General features: G+C 36.3%; 4 protein-coding genes and 2 non-coding genes across 13 annotated transcripts; 3 read left to right on the forward strand and 3 right to left on the reverse strand.

Moving 5' to 3' along the window:
* The first annotated feature begins 641 nt into the window (after positions 1-641).
* LOC132167282 (uncharacterized) lies at positions 642-1,333 on the forward strand. The gene has a single exon (XM_059578199.1). It carries the CDS (start codon positions 722-724, stop codon positions 1,052-1,054), a length of 333 nt encoding a protein of 110 aa, XP_059434182.1. The 5' UTR covers positions 642-721; the 3' UTR covers positions 1,055-1,333.
* A 265-nt stretch (positions 1,334-1,598) lies between these two features.
* On the reverse strand, positions 1,599-5,490 carry LOC132167648 (chlorophyllide a oxygenase, chloroplastic). The gene is made up of 9 exons (XM_059578662.1): positions 5,339-5,490; positions 4,759-4,992; positions 4,494-4,598; positions 3,959-4,234; positions 3,642-3,789; positions 3,327-3,511; positions 3,080-3,192; positions 2,304-2,598; positions 1,599-2,139 (listed from the first exon to the last, which is right to left on the reverse strand). The coding sequence occupies exons 1-9, from the start codon at positions 5,414-5,416 to the stop codon at positions 1,972-1,974; spliced, it is 1,602 nt and encodes a 533-aa protein (XP_059434645.1). The 5' UTR covers positions 5,417-5,490; the 3' UTR covers positions 1,599-1,971.
* Positions 5,491-7,865: 2,375 nt separating this feature from the next.
* On the forward strand, positions 7,866-11,684 carry LOC132166000 (uncharacterized). The gene is made up of 3 exons (XM_059576740.1): positions 7,866-8,389; positions 10,369-10,646; positions 11,187-11,684. The coding sequence occupies exons 1-3, from the start codon at positions 8,146-8,148 to the stop codon at positions 11,499-11,501; spliced, it is 837 nt and encodes a 278-aa protein (XP_059432723.1). The 5' UTR covers positions 7,866-8,145; the 3' UTR covers positions 11,502-11,684.
* Positions 11,685-12,574: 890 nt separating this feature from the next.
* On the reverse strand, positions 12,575-12,646 carry TRNAQ-UUG (transfer RNA glutamine (anticodon UUG)). The gene has a single exon. It is a non-coding gene; the product is annotated as a tRNA-Gln (tRNA).
* A 554-nt stretch (positions 12,647-13,200) lies between these two features.
* Positions 13,201-13,285, forward strand: TRNAM-CAU (transfer RNA methionine (anticodon CAU)). The gene is given in 2 exon segments: positions 13,201-13,238; positions 13,250-13,285. It is a non-coding gene; the product is annotated as a tRNA-Met (tRNA).
* A 687-nt stretch (positions 13,286-13,972) lies between these two features.
* LOC132190906 (filament-like plant protein) lies at positions 13,973-19,802 on the reverse strand. 8 transcript variants are annotated; one of them, XM_059605937.1, is made up of 6 exons: positions 19,715-19,802; positions 19,470-19,601; positions 18,515-18,639; positions 16,715-16,934; positions 14,700-15,994; positions 13,973-14,567 (listed from the first exon to the last, which is right to left on the reverse strand). In XM_059605937.1, the coding sequence occupies exons 3-6, from the start codon at positions 18,623-18,625 to the stop codon at positions 14,169-14,171; spliced, it is 2,025 nt and encodes a 674-aa protein (XP_059461920.1). In that variant the 5' UTR covers positions 18,626-18,639; positions 19,470-19,601; positions 19,715-19,802; the 3' UTR covers positions 13,973-14,168. The 8 variants fall into 8 exon arrangements, with proteins under 8 accessions (XP_059461920.1, XP_059461924.1, XP_059461933.1 ...); XM_059605941.1 differs by lacking the exon at positions 19,715-19,802 and adding an exon at positions 19,057-19,154 and having other exon boundaries at positions 19,470-19,671; XM_059605950.1 differs by lacking the exon at positions 19,715-19,802 and adding an exon at positions 19,057-19,154 and having other exon boundaries at positions 18,515-18,674; positions 19,470-19,671.
* Positions 19,803-24,982: the final 5,180 nt, after the last annotated feature.

A 24,982-nucleotide genomic window follows, 5' to 3' on the forward strand; every position in this document is an offset into this window, starting at 1 on the left:
TTTTGGAATCAGAAGGCCACTAATCAAAACAATTATATGTCACAAGGCCAATAGCAGGCCTTGTATCAAAAAATAACCCTAATTGTTATACTTAATTTGTAGAGTTTGTTTTTTATATTTTGTTTGAAAAACATTTTAATATGATATAAAGATAAAAGTCGTTTTGAGTATTTTTGTATTTTAAGTTATTTATTAATATTTTTTTTTTTTTGAAAAGAAAAAATAGAAGCAAGAAGGAAAAAACTTTTATCAAACAACCACACGTCTATCTCTTATTGTACTTCGTTAAATGAGTGGAGGTTTGTATTTTTTTTTTGTTATCAATGGTTGGGATTGTTTAAAAAAAAAATTGAAGGGTAGGGATTTTTTTGGTACTACAACTTCAATAGCTTTATATATATTAAAATTTTTTGAAATGAAAGAGGTCATATTCTTCACAAAACACCTCTTACACAAACAAATACGGAAATTGAACTTGAAAAAAATAAAAAATAAAAATAGAGGGCCACCCTTGAATCACCTAGCGCGCAAGCTAGCAGAAACCCCTCGAATCCTCCAGAATAGGCAGAACCGGAAAAATATAAACGTTATTAGTAACCGTATTTTTGCACCGCCTCGCGCCTCTTACCCTTTAATAAAAACAGAACTGTTTAGAAAGAAAAGGAAAAGGAAACAAGGCTCAGACACAAAGACAGGGAGGAAGGAAAGGAAAGGGAAGGAAATGTTCTTCTTCTTTGCAGGAGGAGTAGAGCAACAGGTCAGGCAGGTGCTGAAATATGGTGCGGGCAGGTGCATAGCGTGCCGATCGCCGGCTGATCTGGTGGAGTACGAGAAGGTCCTGAAGCTATTCTTCGTTCCGGTGTGGAGGTGGCGGGGGAAAGAGCCCGTGATGCACTGCAACAACTGCAACCTCTTCTTCCCTCGCTCCTACTCTCTACCGCCGCCACCGCCACTGACCGCCGATTCGGTCTCGGCCGTCTTGCGGTGCCGTTCGTGTGACCAGGCGGTGGAGCCCGATTTCAGATTCTGCCCCTTTTGTGGCTCTGCTCTGTGAGCGTTGTTTTCTCTTTTTTTGGGTTCTCTTTGGCATTGTGTCAGATGGTTGTCGTGTATAGGCGAACACTTGAGGGTTTTGGGTTTTTGCGTGGGGTTGTAATTCGTGAAATGGGTTTGTAAAAATTATGATCTTTTATAAATAGTTGTGTTAATCTCTTTGTTATAGCCTGATTTCAAAGAGAGTAATTGGTGGCGAACTTTTCTCTGTAATTTCGTGAGATGGGGTTGTTTGTCTGATGCAACTATAATAAGAATTAAGAGGCAAGTTCAATACCCATTTGGATACTAAAAGTATATTCTTTTGAGCGTGATTTGGCAATTATCAAGTTGCACTATTTGATAATGGCATCCATGTAACAATCTGCTGGATAATCAGCCCCCAACTCCTTGTTTTTGCTCATAGGCGGCATGGAAGTTGGGTTTGATTTATCGCCACTTGATGCATCACTTGTCTCTTTTTCGACAGAACTCTATTGAAAGTTTATATTGCGAGCTATGGGAGATCAGAGATCTTGGTTTTCCATTTGCTCAAAGCGATGCAGTGTAAAAGAACCAAAATTTTTTATTAGAAAGGTAAGAGACTAACACCAGCCTCTAAGACCAGAAAACAGTCTTCATCACTCCGTCAAGTGGTGAATTATTCAAGGAAAAAATTGATTTGACTGTACACAGAAACAATAAAAATTAGTGTAACAGTTTCTTTTAGTTTACAAGGGTTTGTGTGTAAGGACCGTTTGTTCTCTGCCTCGAATCACTAACAATTTCCGCCAAGGGGGTTTATTTGAGAGAGCAAGGGTATGGGAAACTGCACAACATCGGGTGCTTGTTTGCGATTCTCCGCCCTGATATCCATTAAATGTGCAAGTTGTTCGGAGGGCTCATCCACAGAAGTTAAATCCATCATCAAATGTGATTCTACATTGATTTGTTGAATGGTAGTTTAGCTCCTTTCTCCACAGCATCTCTCCATAGCCTATACCTTACACCAAGCTTGTCATAGGATACCGGCCAATTCCAGACGTTTGCACCGTTGATCATGCGCTCTTGCTGGCCGAGTACAAGCCGGAGATCCTCGTTCAAGACCTGTGTCAATTCAACATCAAGAATGTTTGGATAATAAAGTCAGTAAGGAGTATAGCTGGGCAAGAAATTGGCATTTTTTTCTTCTTCCACAAGAAACTAGTTAGATCCTTCTGCAACAGGCTAAACTAACAAAGTTGAGAAACGAATAAGTGAATTCTCTTTACCTGTTCTGCAAAATGCCTCCACAGATATTGCATGAAAGGAATGTGCTTAAGCAGGGGAGCAAAATCCAATGACATTCTGTATAATAACCTCGTTTTCTGCCTCGATGAAGGTAAGCACACGTGAAGTTGGTGAAGGTGTGTCGGACACTGCTGGGTACTCTGTCCTCCCAGTTTTCCGGGCTTTGAGATCCCTATGGTTGATAGCACCATACAAGGCGGCCGAAATTCCATATCTATCGGATAAGGGTCCCAATATCCTTGGAGGCCAGATTCAGGAGTCAAAAATTTCACCAAGCTGAAAGAACAGATTATTCGAATTGGTAAGAGAGTTTTGACTGGACTTGCGTGAAAGGAATGAGTTATGGGAAACAAAGAAGCATTTCAATTGTTGGTGAGATATAGACTTGATGCCTAAACTGCGGCCGATCAGTTTAGCTGACTTCATGCCCTGCACCCCAAAATGATCCTATTTTTCTCTGTTTATGCTTTGTCTATGTTATCAATATTCTAGTATATCATGTCATTAGGTTACAAATATAAATCCTGAATGCTGAGGAGAAAAGAAAAGAAAAAAATAATGATATAATTGCTATGTAAAACAAAAATGAGAATGAGATAGCCTCATTTTTCTATGGTATCCCTCGAAAACTTCATATATTATTTACTTTTTCTTTCTCAGCTTTTTGAGTAAAAATGGGTAATCTTGAGAATGATTACAGGAACCATTCTCTTGGGAAAAATGAATATGTTAAATACTAGTAATAAGAGGAACTAACCTTGGAACGCTCCATCCTTTAGCGAAGGTGGAAGTGTGAGTAAAAGGGGCATGCGCAAGATCCAAAAGATTATCTAAAAGTAGCCCATGTTCCACTGGAAGCTCCATTACAATCTGTCATATGCAAGGACATAAAAGAGATTGAGATGACCCATGTTCTCTCATAGAATCATCTAAAGCAGAATTCACATGCTTCATGCATTCACAATAATTAGAAGCCAGAAGGATATGAATGTCTGTAGCCATACCTCAGCATGGATTTGAAATCCTGGAGGTGGTTGTAAAGAAGGAATGGTGGCTGCTGGAGGGTCATTGCCAGGCCAAATCCAGATCATCCCCTCTTGCTCAAAGCATGGCAATGACTTTATCTTCACATTAAGTAATCGCGTAGATGGCATTTTCTCACATTTTCCATCTGTTGAGTACTCCCATCCTGACATTCACCCATAACACATTATCACATAGGTTTTCATTGTTGTAGTAGTTTACAATTAAATTTTCATGTATGACCCACATATTATCGGACCACATAAACTTTAGTTATTTCACTGATTCTTACTTACCATGGTAGGGGCATTGGATGCGACCCTCATTTATTGAACCAAGGTGAAGAGGGCATGCTCTATGTGCACAGGTGTTCTGGACACATCCAGGTTTCCCATCTTTTCCACGAAAGACAACCCACGGTTCCTCAAAACAATCAATTGGCATCTGAAACAGAAAAGTGATGAGGATTTCATAAGATGACTTTCACAGAATAATTACTTGTGGAAAACAGAGATGATTTACACCATTAAAGCATGACAAAAATGCAATGCTCACAAAATAAGTAATCAATACATAAAAGAATGAATTACAAACTTTTCAAGCTATAGCTTACCATTGTATCATCCTTCAGATCATTGGAGAAAGCAACAGGATACCAGAAATTCTTTAAGAGTGGATGGTACGGTTGAACAGGACCCGACACGTCCAAGCTCTTACGGGGCAACCTCCTCTGGACGACATCATGAGTATGTGTGGAAGTACTGGGAGATGGGGATGTTTGGTTTGATGCTGTTGCACTTCTGTCTTGTAACAGCCTATCATTCACCAATGCTTCCATGTAAGCTAGTTTATCTAAAGCAGTGGCGACCCTTGCTTCAGACATGTGAACCTGTTGTTATTCAAGGGTTAGATATCAAATGCAAACAAGATAAGATTTGTATGGAACATAAACATAAGATTCCTCAAGATCTAATAATCAGTTGGATGGTCTAAAATGAAGGGTATGTTTCAATGGAAATGTGAAATGAATTGCAATCTAATGATTTGTACGTCATTGATGGTATGTACCCTGACAGACATGATTTAATAAAAACAATTACAATTATCAAGTCAGAATTCATTATCTCATTAACTAATAATTTCAACACCTGTCTGTGAGCTTGTGATAAGTCTTCTTGCAACCCCGCGAGCTCCTTCTTCATTGTGCCAATGGACTTGTAATCACGGGCTAGAGGATTTAGAACTTCTACAACCTGCAGGCCATTTTCTAAAAATGAGAATTGCCTCACAAAAGAAAGAAACCCCTTAACAGAACCAAACTCCAAAGGATCAAATTCAGCAATCCCATTAAGGCATGATTTGCATGGACTCTAAGCTAGTGAAATCATGAAAATGAAGAGGTATCAAAAGAACCTTTTCATGAAGGAGCATGATTGTGAGCACATCTTGTCGAGCCCTCCAGTCACAGTACTGAATATCAAATCTGGCCACTTCCAGGGCTTGGTTCACATCCAAGAACTTCCCTTTGCATTGCGGGACTCTAGACCTCGGATCCTCCACATCAAACAGAGGTCCCCAGGAACTCTTCTTTTCTATCCCTCCTTCCTCTCCAAATACAGCAAAAACCCCAAATCCTCCTCTGACGCCCTGAAATCCAACCAAACCCACAACGATCTGAGTTAAACATAATCCAATCTAAGAATCAGCTAATAAATAGGTACACTTTCCCGATAAAATTTAGCAGGTGCCCAGTGCACATAAAAACTTAAAACAGAAACTTACAGTCTACAGAGAATCGTGTATTCTGGGATGAAACAACTTTCCCATACATTTTTTCGGGTGCCCATTTTATTTTATTTTTTTCAGATAAAACAAATGAAAGATCATAGTCCTTGCCCATTAAGACCATTCTTATAAGCTAGAGATCAACTAACATGTTGTTCCAGTTCTTTTACCATACACCCAGAAGAAAAAAAAGAAAGAAATTTAGTACCTTTTTAGTGTTGAACTTAGATGATCTACCAAGAGAGATTGGCAAAGAGAGTGCTGAAGCAGTAGCTACGGTGTTCATGTCTTGGCGTCTGAAACTGACAGACTCTTGGGGTGAGAGAGAGAGAGAGGGACTGAGAAAGAGAAGGAAGGAAACATGCGCAATATTAGTGAGAGAGATTTATTTTGGGGATTTTGTAGATAAGAGGTTGGTATTTCCCGCGATCTAGGTTGTCCGTCCAAGGGTTGACACGTGGACAAGCGTGGACTCCTTGGTCGAACACGTGGCCTCCCCTGCCTCCACATGCTTTTTTGGGGTCTGGGAGAGTATCGTCGCACAGTGGGGCCTGACATCTTTCCAGCTCGGACGGCAAAGACCGAAGATAAATCACTCTATCTGTTGTGTTTTGGGTTGTTTGTCTTGACTCTTGCTGCTTGGGATTTTGAAAATGTCAGGGCTGTGATCGTATGAGATCGGTAATAGCCTAATAGGCCTTTCTAAAAGCTGATGTGGACCATAACTAAATCTTATCCGTCCATCATGTTGGATATTGCAACTTCTTGTTGATTGCTTGGCACCTCAGAACCTTGCATGGAAAATGAAAGAGTTGTATGGGTACAACGTTATTAATTCGTTCAATTCAGGAAAATTATAAAACTATCTTTTATGCTTTGTTCTTATTTTTTTGCAAAAACCCTAAAATCACCTCAAATTGGATTCAACAGTGCTATAGTATCGTCATTTATCACTTCATTAATTATCATATTAAATAATAATTAGATAATAAATGATGATACGGCAAAATCTCAATGAATTATAATGCCATTTTATCATTGGGCTTGAGTTCTGGGATTTTTGGGCATGGAGGATCTTTCGAAGACACCATCTCGTCATCTTATGCTGTTATTTATTAAAATAATATATCACATGAGATTGTGACATGCATTTGAGAACCAAATTTTTTAAAAACCTATCATATCTACCTTCTTCCTTCCTACTTTGGTGAATGATGTGTTGGTACTGCATTAAAGCTTTCAATGCTTTTTCATCATTAACTCCCAAGTCACTGTCCGCAATTGGATGGAGATTTCTTGTATTTAATGCCTAAAATTTTAGATGGTGCTCGATCTACCTACCCTAAACTAGGGTTGAGCGTCGGTCGGTAATGTTGGTTTTAGTATAAAATTTTTATTTTCGTCTTTTGAACCGACAATGTCGATAAAGTCGGTTATTTCATCGACTTATTCTGTCAAATTTTATTTTATTTTGCATTTCGAACCAAATGTGGTCGGTAAAGTCGGTGTCGGTCGGAAGTCGGTAAAGTCGGTGTCGGTAATGTCGCCATGTCGGTATGTGAAAAAGTGGCAAATTTGTCGGTAAAGTCGGTCGAAAGTCGGTCGGTAAAGTCAGTTCGGTTAAAAAACCTCTTTCACCTACCGAACCGAAAAATTCGGAATAAAAAAAATCATGCCGCCTATTGTCCGCCATCTAGTCGGTAACGGTTGGTGTCGGTTGAAAGTCGGTCGGAAATCGATTAATCGGTAATTTGTTCAGCCCTACCCTAAACAACTTAAGTTATAGATTATGCAACCCCTTTTCTCTTAGGTTGCCTAGATTTCAAAAATTCAGATAAACTAATCATAGAAGATCCCAATCCCTTACACCCCTTGATGACAAAGAGTTTTTTTGGTTTAAAGATTTTATAGTGTAGTGGTATTTTTCTTTATATATTTTAGAAAAAAATTTAAGGCTTAACTCTCTGGTAGTGGAATTTATGGGAATTTCATCTATAAAAAAGTTTATGGGGAAAAGAGGTATTTCATCCATCCTTTGAAAGAAAAGCAAAGAAAATCTCTTTCCCTCACATGAAATCACTTTGAAAATATTAAGGTTTGTTACACATATACATGGGCCTATGATTGAATACATGCATATTTATTGCATTTTATTGAATAAATCATTTAGATTTTCTTATAAACATTATTATAAATAGGGAAAAATACAAAATTACTCAATGTAATTTACCTGCTTTGCAATTAACTCATTAGAATATTAAAATGAACTCAAATGTCCCCGAAGTATGTCAAAGAAATAATTTAGTCCCTACAGTCAAATTTTGTTCATTGACTTAACAAATTATGATAGCGTGAAACGTTCGAGCCAATAAAATTATGACACCTGTCCTATTTAAATCAGTGTCACACTAACGGAATATGTTAAATTAGTTGACGAAATTTGACTATAAAGACTAAATTATTTTTTTAGCATACCTTAGAGACCTTTGAGTTTATTTTGATATCACATGGAGCTAATTGTAAATTATGTAAACCACTATGACTAATTTGCATTTTTTCCTTATAAATTTCACCAAATATAAATTAATAAAAAAAAATTTCCATGACGATATAGACCAATCTAATAAACTCATAAGATTAACGGTTTGATTCACTTTTTTTTAAAAAAATATCTTCATTAATATTAATATATGAAACATAAAATTTTATTGGATAACCAAAAGCGACTCAAAATCTTCCCTTAATATTCCTACAAAGTACAAAGCCAAAAATTGTGTCTCCCCGCCGCTTGCCCGAGAAGTCTACAAGAGTTGGGTCGGCAATCGGCATCTGGTATTCGGTTCGGGACGGGTCTCGTGGACAACCCAGTGACCCACTACAAGTTTGCGGGTATTGGAAGCAAAAGCAATCCTTTTCGGTCGGCGACGAACTGAATATTTGAATCCCCAAGAAAATCAGTGGCTGGCTACCTTTGTGTACAGCGTGGCCAGAGAAAGGGAGAGATAAGAGCGAGTGATGGCTAGAACAGCGCAAAATGAGAACAAAGCGGGGATTTTCTTCTTGGCTACCCTGGTGCTTTGGTTCGTGTCGGTTTGGTTCGAAATAGTTTTCAACAAGCGCAAGGAGCTGCTGTGTGTCATCGCTGGCTGTTGCTTTTACCAAGCGGCCAACCGGGTCGTCCGCTTTTGGCTCTCTCGGGACCCTCTCTTCGTTAACACCTCCGTTTCTCTCCTCCACTCCTCCATCACCTCCGTCTCTGGTTCGTTCATTTCCAATCATTCACCTTCTCTTCGTTTCTTATTCTGGGTTTTGTTCCATATCTTGAATTGGGGTTTTTCCCTTCTTGGTATTGTCAATGCTAGTGATGAGTTATTGTTATTTCTGCTCCTGATATTTATGTGTGCTAAAGAGTGGTTTGTATTGTTTGTATTGTTGCGGTGGTAATTCTCTTTTCTAGAATTATGCATGTCCGGTAGGAATCCAGATAGTATCCTTTGAAAATTGTTTGGAATTACGAGTCTATGCCCCTTCCTATGTTGGCATGCTTGTTGAACGCATGGTTTGGAAAATTCTTCTGATACAAATCCCATATTGGCAATACCCAATTAATGCAGCATCATGTTCAATGTTGTTATAGCAACCTTTTCAACATTCATTATTTCTTATTTTTTATATATGGATTCCTCGTCGACTCTTCCCCTCGATCCTTTTATCTTGGGCATCAGGTGTCCAAGTAACAGAATATTTTCTATAAATTAGGGTGAGGAAAGTATATGCACCATCAAGAGATGACAACTAAAAGCTCTTGTTATGCGTTCTAAGAGTGAGGATCTCAACACATCTTTTTGTCTGCTCCTCCAAGCTAGAAGGACTAGGTGATTATACTAAGGTGGAGTTGTTGGCTTTGTAGGAATATTAATGGAGGGTGTGCACCTTGGTTTCTTTCACATGTTGGTTGAGAGTGTCTTTGCTTCTTTCATTTATTTGGCCGCATTGGTTTTATCCAGCTCTTGGAGGCAGGCCAATCTTATGCTGAGATTTTAAATCTTAACTTCCTTTTACACATAATCTCTTTATATGTCAGCCGATGATTAATGTGATTTCCTAGTTAGGAGGAGGTGTTGTCAGTTGTCCCTTGAAGAATTTTTGGCTTTTATTTTTTTCTTTATACAGAGTTACTACTTGGTAAGTCTTAGCTTGGTCATCATTGTGAGGCAGCCAGAACATGGTTCTGTGGAGCTATTGAATGTTGACAATTGAGCTTCATCAAGGTTACTTATCCAAAAAAAAAAATTGAGGTTCATCAAGGTTCAGATGATGGGGTGCTTTAAACATGTAAAGCGGTGAAGTTGGTGTATCGAGGAAATCCATAAATGGGAATTTGTTTGCACACTTTTCTGTAATAGATATCTTGATCAAAAACTGATTTTTAGGACTCTTCTGGGGCAGGGAGGTGGTCTTGCCTTCTAAATAAACTTACTGGTCTTGAGATAAAAATAAAAAACTGATTCAGAGATCAGTAAGTAAATTAAGTGATGAATGTCCCCTCGAAAAGATGGATTTTCTAACCTAGACAAACAATTTGGGCTGGAGGGAGTTTCTCTTTACCCCTCACACTACCATATTCAAGTTTTCAAACTAGAGGTGGGGAGAATTGTTACATTTTGAAACAGGTGTTGACTGTCGAGTTTAGCTTGGTTATCTTCTGGGTAGCTGTTGTTGGTTATCCCTTAGTTGTAGCTTTCAGGTCCATATGTGCATGTTTGCTGAAGATATACACGAATATAGGTTTCATACCTTTATTCAGTCATGCAGGCATATAAATATTAGAATTAGCTGACAAAGAGTTTTAGTATATGTACACTTGTCAAAGCTTGTTTATGATTTATACTTTGGCTGCTATTGGTTGTTAGACTTAAAAAATTAGGCTATCCTATAAATAAAATTCCATCCCCCTGATGTTTTGGTCAAATAAGTATCTCAAAGGCTTTCTTCAGGAGATGCTGGCTAAGAGGTGTAAAGAATTTTGTTTAGTTTCTAAGTTTCCTTTGTCTTGGTTTGCAGGTTCTCCTAAGTGTTTCTGACATGTACCTTTCAATTTTTCGCTCTTATAATTTCAGATACTCATATACACTACTGCAAATTGTGTTGTCTTAGACATTTTCGCTCGTTCTGAATTTGAGTTTTCATGTCTTTGTATTCTTAGTAATTTCAATTTTTTGTTTATCTCCTCTGCAGTGGTATTCATTTTGGTTAATGAGTGGTTAAAAAATGGATCAAATGGAATGTTTGAGCACTCACAGCTGTTTGGGGGTACTTGGCCATGGGCATATCCTGCTTTGTGTTTCTCATGTGGTTACTTTGCATATGATCAGTTGGATATGCTGCATTACCGGTTATACAGTGGTCGGATCCCTGCCATCTTAGTCCATCATCTAATACTCCTAATCTGCTTCACTCTTGCTTTATATCGAAATGTGACCATCAACTACCTTATTCTCACTCTCATTTGTGAGGTATGTTTCTTTTTCTTCCCAAAGTTCTTTCCTGTTTCTATGTAATTGTTTTCTTTTTTCCCATCTTCATTCTTTTTGTTCAATTATTTCCAGTTTATCGTTTGACCTAGTATTATGGTAATGTAAATGTTGAATTGGCTGAGGCATAGATAGTGGATTATAACATCTAGATGTTTACATGGTACCCAAGGTGAGAATCAGATCTCATAGGGTGAAGTGTTTACTTAAACAACTTGAAGAACCCTAATACTTAAATTTTTTAGTTGTGGTGTGAATCTAGTGTTTGTGTTCTGTATAGTTAGTGATCTGTATAACATGCAAAATTTTCAGATAACCAAGCCTTTAGGTAAAAGTCTGTGTGCTTTTGCATACACACACAAGTCATGAGAAGTGGTATCCCAATTTCTTTGTTTAATTTTTTTCATGGCAAAGTCTTCAATATCCATTTGTCAACAAGGTGTTGGGCAATTCAATATTAGCCCTAGCCTATGTGAACCATTGATATAACTGAAGGTGAAATCTGTTCTGATGATATTGCAGCTGCATTCGATATTTCTGCACGTGAGGAAAGTAAGACGAATGACTGGTATTCGTGATGCCAAGAGCAAAATTGTAAAGTTAGAATGGGTGCTTAATTGGCTCACTTTCTTTTTAGCAAGGGTTGTATCCCACATTCTCATCACCACCAAGCTCATCAGAGATGCTCATAAGTTCGGACGAGGCGTCGAGCTGCCGCTTGCCTTATTCGGGATGGCCGGAATGAACTTGCTTAATATTTTTCTTGGCATTGATCTTTTCAATGCTTTCAGGAAAGAGAAAAATTCCCAGGCAAATGGTCGTCGCCATCATGAATGACAGAAAGAAGGGTAAAAAGGGTTATATAATATATACTGTATCTTATGTTCAACCATTTGTTATCTTCATTTTGCATAGGAAGTTGTCAGCAAAGAATGAAATTCATTGAGAAAGAAATTAGCCATGTATATTTATCTTAGAGAGATGAAAAAGATTTATTTTTCCTTTCGGCATCTACTAATAACGCAGATAATATGGTCAATTATTATATGTTTTGAAGATCTACGATCAAAATCTCAAAGATTCTTAAAAAGCTAATGAGTCCAATACAGTATATCATCTCATGATGTCTCTAAAAGTTTTTCTACATGGGGATCTACATGAAAGGAAAATTATGAGTATTAAGGATGTGTATGTGGGTCGAAGAAGGCCTTGTATGGCTTGAAATAATCGGATTTAAAAGTTCTTATTTTATGCTCATACTAAATAAAAATAATTAAATGGTCTTTAGCCGCTTTACACCTTCAAGTCCTTTGAATATGCGAAATTCCAGGCGTTACACGTGGCTTACTTCTGGCCATTGGTGACAAATCTGCATCTTCGTCTGTTTAAAGGGGTAGGAACAAAAGAGGAATGATAGGGACCCAACTTTTTTGCCCAACAAAAATTCAACTTTTGCCTTATTTATTTTTAAAAAATAAAATAAAATAAAAAATGGAAAAAATGTTTGAAGCAACCCTATCTATTTTTTGTCTTTCTTATATTTGGTATTTTTTTAAAAATGAAAAATGGTATTTTTTTTCATAATAGTGTCATTTTTTTCAAGAAAATGTCATTATTATGAAGAAAAATACTATTTTTCATTTTTAAAAAAATACTAAATAAAAGAAAGGCCAAAAATAGATAGGGTTGCTTCAGACATTTTTTTCATTTTTCATTTTGTTTTTTTTAGAAAAAAAATAAAGGGTAAAAGTTGAACTTTTGTTGGGCAAAAAAGTTGGGCCTTTAGCATTTCTCGGAACAAAAAACAAACCAAACAAAACAGTTGGCAACCCCGGTTGGCCTCTACATTTGTTCAAACAATTGAATGGAAATCTAGGTAAAGGAGAAAAAGAAGAAAACGAGACAAAAAGAGGTCTCACCGGGAGTCGAACCCAGGTCGCTGGATTCAAAGTCCAGAGTGCTAACCACTACACCATGAAACCTTCATGTTTCTCGACATTTTAGAGTCAAACTAAAATAGTGATCTTCTTGAAACATAATGTAGATTTCTTTTGGGGCTTACAAATTATGAGGAGAATGGATCATTGTGAAATGTACGACAATAAAAGGTGAAGAGGAAAAAAAACAAAAAATTGCCTTGTACCCAAATCCAGAGGGTAGCAAAGAGTCCAATCAATACAATGTAGGTATTTGTGTTGGACAAGGATCTTTTGTAGCAAGGGTTTATGAGAGAAGCTCTTAAGTTATTATGCCTCCTCTTTTATGGACAAAACAGGGAATTTGGATCAACCTATATATGCTGCCCAATTGAACAAACCAACAATGTAAAAGTACCTGCTTCTTCGAATTAGTTGGGTTTGACAACGTGTTTTAATGTCACTTAAAGGTGAATATATTTTTTATAAGTATATTTTGATGAGCTCCACATTTGAAAATGTGTTTTCTATTTAGACATCAGCTTATTTTGAAAAAAATTTTAAATAAATGTAGAGCCTTTTTACATTCAAATATTTTTTGTGTGGCCAAATACCAAAACGGGGTGGTGGCGCAGTTGGCTAGCGCGTAGGTCTCATAGCTTCTGAGTTATCCTGAGGTCGAGAGTTCGAGCCTCTCTCACCCCAAATATATTTTTTCCTCCTCCGTCAATGTTATGCTAGCAAATTGTTTTTCTCCATATTTTCCTATAAACTTAATAGATTAACCAATAAATTTGTCAGAGAGAAATGTTAAGGGTCAATAAGTTTATCATATTTGGCTCATATTTTCCTACAAATTTAACAAATCAATAATTAGACTTGTGGGATCCATCTTTGACTTATTTGGATCTACATATAAGTCTACAAATCTAGTGGTTAATTTGTAAGATGAGATGTGTCAAATATAGAAAAAAAAAATATTGGTCCCCAAGGGCTAGCTCAATCGACTATGAACCACGCATCATGAAGCGGAAATCACTAGTTCAAATCCCCCCTTCCTTTTCCTTTGTGTGTACATGTCAAAAAAACAAAAATATTGACTCATAAGTCATAACATTTTTTTTTTTTGTGGGCTCTACATTGACTTTGTGTGCATTCGATATAAAGCCAAAAATCTAATAATTGATTTTTAACATAAAAAATGAGAAAAATATGAGAGAAAAAAAATATTAACACCAATTATTATTTTTTTTTTTCTTTTTGTTTTCCAACTTCTTTTTGTATCTTCCTACAACTTATAACTTGATAAAGCTGAAGTGGATACGCCAGGGCCAGGCAAGAATACTTCGCTGAGATTAAATATAGACACATAACCAAAACAAAAGCACAATATAAGTGAACATAACCAGAGGAATTGTTTGAAATTTCAGATTTCATAGAACCCTGCTCATGTGAAACAAAATCAAACTAATTCTTTTGCCGCTGATTAATCAGCAATGTAATCAGCAGCTTTCAAATGGAAAAGAATCCTAAGCTCTCAACTCTCTACAACTGAGAAACCAATTACACCTTGTTTTGTATATCCTCACTAAATTTCTAGTCGTACCCCACTCTTGGTGCGAGAGAAAAATTTCGCAAACCCGTTTCGATTCTTCTCAGAGCTGACATGATTTGACAATGCAGCAGATGAAGAGGAAGATGGGGGTGAGTTCTCTTCAGTTTTCTTTGTTAAAGGACCAGAACTTTCATCAGCAATTTTTGAAGAGTCGGCAACTACTCTTTTAGGTGAATATGTTTCATTAGAATGCAACTTCCACGGTTCTCCATCCGCTTTGGGAATCAGTGGTGTGGCTGCAGATATCTCTGGTAGGTTGGGAGTGTCAATCAAGAAGTCTTCCAGTGTCGCTAGAGATTTCAGTTGATTCCCAAGAGACGCTATCGTTTTCTGGCACTCTGCAAGTTTTCCAGCAGCCACAGCTAGATCCTCCTGAGATTCACAAAATCTTGTAATTGTTATATGAAGGAAACATAACATTTGTCTCTAATGCCTCCAGCAAACAAATGATAGAAGTAAAAACATGCAATGTATAGTAGATAGCAAGAGTTAGCGATGACTGACCTCCTTTATCTTAAATTCACCATTTGAGCTTGCAGTTTTCTGAAGTTCAATTTCCTGCCTCTTTCTTGATAGCTCTTCTTCTAATTTCCGACACTTACCTGCAATTTCTGCTGACAAAGCCTTCTCTTTTTGAACCTCCACTTCTAAACATTCAACTTTGGCAGCCATGGTCGTGGCTTCTGCTTCCATGCTAGAGAGTCTAGAATCAACAACTTGCTTTTTTTCTTTTGCAATATTTAGCTCTCTTTGCAACTCCTCCAACTTCATTTCTGCCTCCTTCATCTGAAGTTGAGATGTCTCAATACAGTCTTGACTAGTAATTAGAGCAATCTCCAGTTCAGTTTTCTGTGCTTCCATCTTTTCTAATGTCTCTTCTAATTCAGCTATCCGACGACTCATGGTTCCAAGCTCGGTTCTCAGGGAACTTTCTACATTATTGGTTTGATTGGAAACCTCTGATGCAAGGCAATGGCTTCCATTCTTGGTTTCAGGCAGTGCAGCAAGTCGTTCCATTTCAAGAAAATCATCCATAAGATCGATATGCACAGAAGAGGCTGGGAGATTCCTTTTAACAGCCTTCTCATTTTTGAATTGATCAAGCTCTGCAATTAGGGCAGACGCCCATGTGTCAGAGCAACTAGACTCACACTTGTTTGGCTCTGAGCTACTCATCTTGCGGGTATTAACCTCTCCCAAGCTAAGCCTCTCCTCACTCTCTGATTGACTATCTGTGAGAGATTCAACACAAATTGAGGAGGCAGTAACAGATTTATGATCAGTAACCGGGGATGATTTGGAAGCCATTGATTTTAGCCTCCGGCACTCAGCCTCAAGCTTGGCCACCTTCTTTATGCTCTCCAAATGTTGCTTGCTGGCCATCTCAGCTGCTTGGGTACTCAAGTCTCTCTCAATTGTCCGGATTTCCAACTCTTCAGATTGAGATTGGAGCTCAAGTTTGAGAGCTGAGTTCTCTCTCTCTAAATATTCAATTCTATGGCAAAGTTCAGGATCAGCATTGGCAGGAGAATCAGATTCAGCAGCTTCTGCTTTGCTCTGGAGCTCAAGAATCTGGTTCTCAAGTTTGAGTCTGGTGGTTTCCCACTCACGGGTTTTCTTCACCACAGCTTCATCGATCTTTTGTTCATGCTCCTCTCTTGATTGTCTTAGCTGCCGAACAAGCTCTTTGATAGCCCCATCAAGATGGCTTACCCGATCTTCAAGCACCAAGTTTTGCTGAACTGCAGACTCAAATTGTTGCTTTAGAACAACCACTTCATTTTCAGCCTTCTCCCAACCTATAATTATATTGTAATGAAAGAAATATTATTAAAGATGCAAAGTGTACAGCAATCATTACCATGTTTGGTAGAGATTTGCAAAAACATTTTTTATACAGACTGTTACAAGAATATGGTCCTAAAAAGAGTACTAGTTTATTATAATATTTCAATAAGGAAGGTTGTACTCCACGTAGGGTAAGTAGAATAATTATTTATGATTTCAATAAGGAGTAATACTCCATTGCTATTTTTAGAGTCAGTAGGAGATCTTTCTAGATTCTCCTAGTTTGGGTAGTATAGGGAATTATTCTCCTAGTATGGGAAGTATTAGTAGTCAGAGTCCTATGGGGATTTGTCTTTGTTTTGTAACTCTATTTAAACCCCACAGTTGGGTGAATGAAGGCATGCAAAAGTTTATTCCTCAAACCTTGCGTTTTTGAAGAGGCTAATGATCCTCTTACAAATCCTACCGCTAATTCTCTAATTAGCAAAAATAGGCAAGAAGAAGAGGCTGGATCCAGCTTCGTTCTCGTCTTGGTTGAGAGGCGAGTTACACGATCGGTTACAAATTCTCATAACACAGACTTTGAATTCATGCAAGCTACTAGGTTTGAAACATTAGGGGCACAAATCCATTGCAACTGAGTGCTGTAACCAAACACAGTACTGTGGTTGGTTGTTGTGAGGATAAGAAAAGGCAGAGATACTTCCATGCATCATGTATTTGAGTACTACCTGCAACAGCTTCCTCTGCAACTTTGGCATGCTGCCTCGCCAAGTCATCTTTGGCACTAACATTCACAAGAGCTGCGGACAACTTCTCCATCAGGCTTTTCACACTATCATTAACATCTTTCTTTGATGAACCATCATCAACATCTTCGGCACTTGCCACAGCTTTTGATGTGACTTCAGGTGATTGAGTATTATCATTAGGAGATGACTTGAATGTCTCCTGGGTCAACAATGAGACATTGGATAAAACAATGTTTTGATTTCAAGCAAACTCACCCACAATTCAATTCTATGTTAAGAGGAAAGGGAAGAACACAAGTTTTTAACTGATTTCAGGAAATCAGGAAACAGTATGCAAACTTGAAATTTTATAACAGCTCAGATTGGAGTGACTGGCCTGTGAGGCCATGCATTTGTGCAATTCAAATCCACTTATTTATTGCCTCTGCTGCAATGAGGCCATGGATTCAAATCTGTTCACAAGACAATAATTACAAAGAAAGAGAGAGAGAAGTAAACCATAACCCTGGCATCTAGAATTAGCAATGTAAATGACGACCCTGCCTTAAAACAAGGTTGTTACATAGAGGGCAGACAATGCCAAGGATGCATTTAGGATTAACTTCACTTTTTCGAATTTTGGACATCTGAGTGTACTAGGCTTAGTTGGCTACATCTCTTGCTTATTTGGCTATGTTTACTGGCTTTGAGCATTCCTATTATATGCCTCTCTACTTTCTTTCTTTCTTTTTTTTTTTTACTGGAATCCTGCTGGGATCTGTTTAACATCATGGACTTTCATAATTTCATCACAGAACACAACCATGTCAATAAATCTGCACCACATGCCCAGCTAATAGCGCCTCAAACTCCTGCCAATCAAAGCTTAGTTGTTTGAACTGCCATGGGTAACACTTAGGCTTTTGAATTACCCTTTTGCAACTCCCAACACGAATTATATTAGTAGCTTTACATGATGAATAATGGTCCCAATATTCAATGACTGGAGAGCAACTATCATCTCTAGAGCTCAGTAAAACCAACCTTCCTTGTTGCTCTGACAGGGTTTGTCAACATATGAAAAATCAACAAGAGGTAATGCTGCCTAGGAAGCAGACTAGATATTATACAAGATACTCCCAAATGCAATTAAACATTGCACAGTTATGGATTCACAACTTTTGTTGCAAAGCTATATATATTGGAAAACACAAGTTGCGAATCAACTCGCTATAATCTGATGTCTTAGACATAAGATAAACTTCTTCATTCAAGATAATTAATCAGCGGGGACAGCCTGAGAAAGAGTGGCCTGCTCATGCATGTTAGAGGAAATTTAGTTATGCTGAAAGAAATGGGAGGGGGACTTCAAAGAGGTTGGACAAGCAACCAAGTACCAACACTTTTTATAACTGCAAGATACTCATATTTCCTTTTTGAGATCAGAAGACACTCAATTGGACGGTTAGAAAGTCAGCAAAGAACCATGTTGAGCTTTTGAAAAAAAAATTCTTAAAAATTTATCTGTAGAGCAGGTTCACATGGTAAAAGGTTGATGCCCAAATTTTTCATAATGGTAAAAATCAGAAGCAGAATGTCACACTTCCGAAATGTCAGCGAAACTTGAAACATTGCATAAATGTTTAAGTGATTTAGAGAAAAGAATTGTTTCTAACAAAAAGAAAAAATGGAGTGCAGAGATACAGAGGTTTCTGTGGTCATTATCAGTTAAAGGCTTTGAAGCTTCCTAGAAGTCAAATGTAACACAAATTTTGTTGTAGTGAGGATTCAGCTGCATACCTGATCATCAGAGTATCTCTCTGAATGCGAAGATATCGAACCTGAACTCTCAGTTTCGCCCGTGCTTTTGTCAGAAGACTTCCTCTTCCACAACCATTTCTTTTTTTCCATTGCGAGGTACAATACTGTAACATCAACAAGCACATTACAAACCGTTCATCTGCACACACATTTACACCACTTTTCAACAGGTCACTAAAATCCTATTGTAAGATCCTCCTAAAAATTGTAGGAGAAAACAAAGAACACATCAAATGGATATAGAAAAGCATCCCCGCCCTTTATTGTTAGTAACAAAACTCCCACCAGAATAAAGCCTTTGAAAAGCAGAAATACACATCCACCAACAAACTAAAAACAATTCACACAAAAAAGATGACGTGGCTTATCATTCTTTCAGCTTTGCTTCAAATCCACCCCAGGACCATCCAAACCCAACAACAAAAATATATGACATCCCAACAACCAAAATGGGTTCTCTCTAAGTTTAAAAAACCCAATTGGTACTTTACGAGAGCAGGGTAGAAAACACAGAGACATACATCTAGAAGATGAAAACGTTTCGAGCTTTTATTCACGCTTAACACCTTCAATGGCTCCTGAAACGCCCTCAAGCTGGGAAATCGCCAGAAACCCAGTACTAGAATCACAAAATGAGAACTTCCCAACTGTTAAAACTAACAAAATTTGCCAAAACATGAAGAAGATAATTAAAAACTAATGAAACAGTGGCTGGAAATAAAACGAAAAACCCAGAAATGAGCAACAAAATTTCTAAATTTCCAATCAAAAAGATCCCAAACATGAGTGACCCATCAAAGCTAAAAAGCCCAAAATCCTACTAGCTTTACCGATGACGCAACAAATAAACCAATAATTTTTCTTGATATACACATCATATTTAAATATTTTTAAGAAGTAGCTAATTAGAAGGAGCAAGACCCAGATCAAATACCTTTGACTGGGAGATTAGACAGCAACCAGTCATCAATGATTAATGAAAGAAACCAATAGATAGGTTCAGTTCAGACTTGAGATTTAAGATTGCAGAAACATGATGGCAGCATTTAATAGCAACAAAATGACTCTGCAAAAAAAACTGTTGAATGTCAGTGGGTTTTCAAATATATAGAAACAAACTGAGTAGCAGAGCAGATTTATAAATGGGGTTTCCTCTATTCCTTGGTTTTTCACTTTTACCTTTTTTTTTCCTTCCTTTTCCAAATATGAAAAAAAGAGGATCCGCATGTGACTGTCGATGTGAAGTTCAAGAATTGATAGACTGAGTGAGACCTCAAAATGCCCACTTTTTCAGCTTTTCTATTTTGAAAACTTATTACAATCGATTTTTTTTTTTTAATTTTTGAAAACTGAGCTGCCCTTATTGAATTATTCCCGCCCTTGGATTAGGGATTATGGATTTTTCAATTAATTAATTAGTGCAATTTTCTTTGTTGCAGAGAGCTCTGTCTCTCCACTCTCTCTCTCCTCAGCTTTTCAAAAAAGTGCTTTTATATTCTTTGTCTCGGCATGGTGACGGGATCTTTATATGTGAAGGCGCGGTAGTACTAACCGTGGACTTCCTCTCATGGACGTTGGATTTGTTGCATTTCTCAAGATCTAGACCTCATTTCATGATCGCACGGTAGGGAAATCGTGAGAGATTAGGACCCGCTTGGTGTATGCGACTTTAAAATGGGTTTTCTACGAACCATCTCATTCAATTTTTATTTTTTATTTTTTAAGCCATCTCATTCAAATTTTAAATTAGAGAAAAAAGGTCATTATTCTTAATGTCATTTTCAGCCATTAGTTTGCTGTAGATTTTAATTTGATGGCTACGTTTTTATTTTCTTGCAATCAATTTCATAATTTACTACTATTTTTTTTTTATTTTACATGTCCGCACAAGAGGGAGAGGAGGATTTGAACTAATGACTTTCACTTCATTAAGCGTGGTCCCAACCAATTGAACTACCTCTCGGAAACTTTTTTTTAAGTACTGTATACATTACTTACTATATTTTAAATTTAACTTTGATCGACAAATCTTCTTAAATGTCAGGAGCAAAAAAATGCTAGAGGACCTATCGCGTCACTCTAAAAATGATGTAACTTTTAAAATTACCATTAAATTTGTGAATAATCAGTATTAAATTTTGATCAATAAATGATTTTTAAAACCACATCATTTTTTGAGTGACGAGAATGACATAAGAGTGACTTCTAGCAAAATGTTTCGTACAATGCCAAATATACAATTTGAAATCTTCATAACTCAAACATTATCAATGAAGGGATAATTTGTTCCAAAAATAAAAAAATGATTAAACTATTGATTGTTATATCAATTACGAGATAATTCGTTAAAAGAAAAAGTGTGACTTATAATATTACTCTATTAGGAGTTAATGAGTGCATATAGCCATAAAGAGTAGCATATTTTTTACTATAATTTTTTTATAAATTGACCTAACAATTTAGGTGACATTTTTTTACGTCGGCCAATTCGTTGTGAATTGCCACCAATCTATCCACGTGACACTTATTTATATAAAATGTGAATTTTCACACAAATTTCAAAAAAATATAATAAAAACTATAGTACCGTAGGCATTTTTCGGGATATTTTTGGAGAGCTAATACTCCGAAGCTAGGATGGTGGATTGGTAGTATCTAGAATGGTGGTCCAATTTCGTATATTACTTATTATCCGAAGTGGTGGTCCTAAGCTTGACATCTCTTTATTATTGTTGGACCATCATGATTATTTAATACGGTGATGTTTGAATTTTTCGTTGGATCTTTAAATGGAAAGTTATTTCAACTATGATATGTGAATTGACTATATTTCTTTATGCATATAATTACCATATTTGGTGGGATCTTTCTTTCAATAGTTTTAGCTATAAAAAATAAATAATAATAATAATAATAATTACATTCTACAACTTTTGAGCCCAAAAAAAATAAATACAACTTTTTATGTGTCATTGATGTTTTGCCTCTTTTTTATAACATGCATTGGAATATAATTGAACTCTAGATTTCTTCCTTTTTCCTTTTATTTTATTTTTATTTTATTTTATGCTTGGAGTTTGTATATTGTTAAAAATGTATTAAACTTTTTTGAGAAGCTTCACATTTTGTGAAGCTTCCACTCGTTTTGACACTACTCTCAAAGTTTTAAAATTTTTAATTAAGGGTATCAAACTTTTAATTCATTTCAATTACCAAATTCCGGTAGGATTTTTCCGTTAAATCTAGATAGAATTCTCAAAATACACAATTTTTATAAAAAAAAAGGAAATTATATCTAAAATCCTTAAGTAAGCGCGCTTTTATTAAAAACTCTTTTTTTGAAAATTTAGTCCCTGGGTCACTCGAAACTACTAGAAAACTCTCTACCGTCAATTTTTGTTAACTTCCGTTTGTCTACTCAAAACTCATCGTTTTATCTGATTAAAATATTATTTTTTTATTAATTTAATTTAATTTTTTTTTTTTAGAAAAAAATAAAATTTGAAGGGGTGGCCGTGGCACCACCCACCCCCCATCCCCCCCCCCCTACCACCCCACCCTCCACCCCCCATCATCCTCCCCATGGGTGGTCACAGAGCCACCCTAGGGTGGTCAGGAACACTGCGGCCCCAAGCAGCCACCCCAGAGGGGTGGCTCGCCACCCCTTTCCACTAGGCTCATGGCCTCATAGGGTGTATTCCCAGCCACCAAACCCCCCAAGGTGGGTCATGCCACCCCCTCAGAGCCTGGGGTGGCTCCGGCGCCACCCTCTCACCCATGGGGTGGTCACAGCCACCTGTACCACCCCTTGTAGAGCCAAAAATGAGCCACCCCAAGCCACCTGACTCGGGGTATTTGCCCCAGGGGTGGCTTGCATACCACCCTTTTATTTTATTTGTTTAAAAAAAATTAAATTAATAAATTTTTTTTTTTAATAAGATAAAACGGTGAGTTTTGAGTAGACTAACAGAAGTTAACAAAAATTGACGGTAGAGAGTTTTCTAGTAGTTTCGAGTGACCCAGGGACTAAATTTCCAAAAAAAAATACCCAGGGAGTTTTTAATAAAAGCACTTTTACCTAAGGATTTTAGATATAATTTCCCTAAAAAAAATAAACGTCTAAATCTTTAAAATTTTTTATTTTATTTTTATAATAAAAAAATAAGTATTTTGATAATATTTGACTGAAAATCATAACGAAATGGGGTAATTGAAAGAAATTGAAAGTTTAATACCCTTAATTAAGATTTTTTAAACTTTATGGAGTAATTTTAAAACGTGTAGAAGTTCATAAGGTTTTTTGAAGTTTTTCCTAAGTTTTTTTTAATTTTTTTGTTTTTTTAATTACTTTTACTATTTGAGTTCAAAGTTCAAATGTACAAATTACATGCAACTTTGAAGGAAAGAAATAGCTTGATGGGTTCTTTTTTTTGTTTTTTTTGGACAAGTTATGGTGAGCTAAAAGTAGAGAATTGTTAATTTTGTTTTTTAAGCATTGTCCATTATTACAGAATAAGTCATACATTGATTTCTTGTTAACTCTATGTTTCTTAAGGAGATAGACTTATTACAGATTAAGTCTTGAACAAGTTACTTTTTTTGTTCCTAACCTTTTAACTATGTTTCTTAAGGGCATAGATTTCCTACAAATCGGCCTCTAGATGTGACATGCATATATCTCTTAACATGTAAAATTTATATATATTTTTAATAGCGCGTGCTTATTAAATATTTCTTTAATAATATGTGCTTATCAATTTTTTTTTACTAACATTAATAAGAAAACATGTGTTTCACATGCTTAAAAGAACTTATGTTGCTTTTATAAGTTAGTTTGTAAAAAACTCTTGCAACATAATTTGTAAGGATTTTTTTTTTTTTTTTCCTGTACGTTTCTTAATTGCCTAATTGCATGTCTGTTTTGGAGACATCCAATGGAATTTTGTTTAACCTAATGGTGATTTATGACGTTTCTAAACCTAACAATCACTTGGTGATCAGCTATCTCATGAGTCATAATCTATATTTTATTTTGTTTCATGTAACGTGTACACGGTGCAGTGTTAATGTATAGTGTTGTCAATCACATCATTTAAAACTTAAGACATTATTCTTCCAACTCTTTTTTAATCTACCATTGGACCTACATATTCAATAGTAAATTTGACAAAAAAGAAATATATATATAGATAGAGTTGGATGGGTGAAAAAAAAAAAAACATTTCTCTTAAAATTTTATTTATGATAAATTAATTATTATTAGATTTTGATATAATAACAAGAGTGAAAGTCACATATAATACAAACATGAAGCAGAAACCTACTCTTAACTTACAAAGTGATGGTATCCAAAAATTTATATACGCATAGTTATATATATATATATATATATGTTTGTAGCATTACTCAACGTAGAAGTTGGAGCACTTCCGACAACGGCAGCGAATATTATTCGGGCATGCTACTCTTTCTAGCCTTTTCCTTTGTCATTCGATTTTGGGCCGTCGTCTACTGGGATTCTTCTGGTCATTCGATAATTAATTTATGGACACCCGTGACTCTACCCTCTCTGTCACATGTACACTCTCTCAAGTCTTAACCTTTACGTCACTGTCTTCTCTTTTCCTCAATTTACGCCACATGTACATGTTTGAATAATACTTGTGATGTTTGTTTTCTAATAGAGAAGTTATTTGTAATATATGGAATGGATGCAACAATCTTCGACTGGAATGGAAGTCCACTATCCAATTTTTAACTTAATTTGGTTAAAGATAATAGGGTATTACTGGAATGAAAGTCTGAGTTTTTGCATGTTAGGTCTACAAGCTCATCGGATAGCCTACCATTCTACTAAGCTCTGTTAATTACTATTTATCCTAAAAGTTTAGAAAAATGCTAGAAAATCAAGCAAATGAACCTATAAAAATTTTCAAACTAACGTGGCAAACCGTGAGTGGCATACAAATGAGAGAGAATTGCATTTTTTTAAAAAAAATTTAAAAACATTTGTCACGTCAATTTGAAAATTTTTCTGGGTTCATTTGTTTGGCTATTTAACACTTCTCAAAAGCTTAAGCTATGAATAGATAAATTTAATCACTTAATCATTACTTTAACCTCTCCCTCACGCGTGAGCTTAAATTCTTTTTTAATAGGTGAGGTTCAACATGTGGAATATTTAATTAAATGGAGGGTAATTTGATGGAGTCAAGGTTTGATCACATGACCCTTTGGTTTTGATACCATGTTAAATTACCATTTGTCCTAAAAGCTTAAGCTTATAGGAAAATGTTAATTTAATCACTTAATCATTACTTTAACAAGCTCATAGGACAGCCAATCCAAACACGGCCACAAAAGATTAGCAAACTTATTAAAATCCAACCTTATATGAAGTATATGTTCATGAGAGAAATTTATATCAGGCAACCATCCTCCATGGAA

This window comes from Corylus avellana, chromosome ca1 (genome assembly GCF_901000735.1).
Source record: "Corylus avellana chromosome ca1, CavTom2PMs-1.0".
NCBI lineage: Eukaryota > Viridiplantae > Streptophyta > Magnoliopsida > Fagales > Betulaceae > Corylus > Corylus avellana.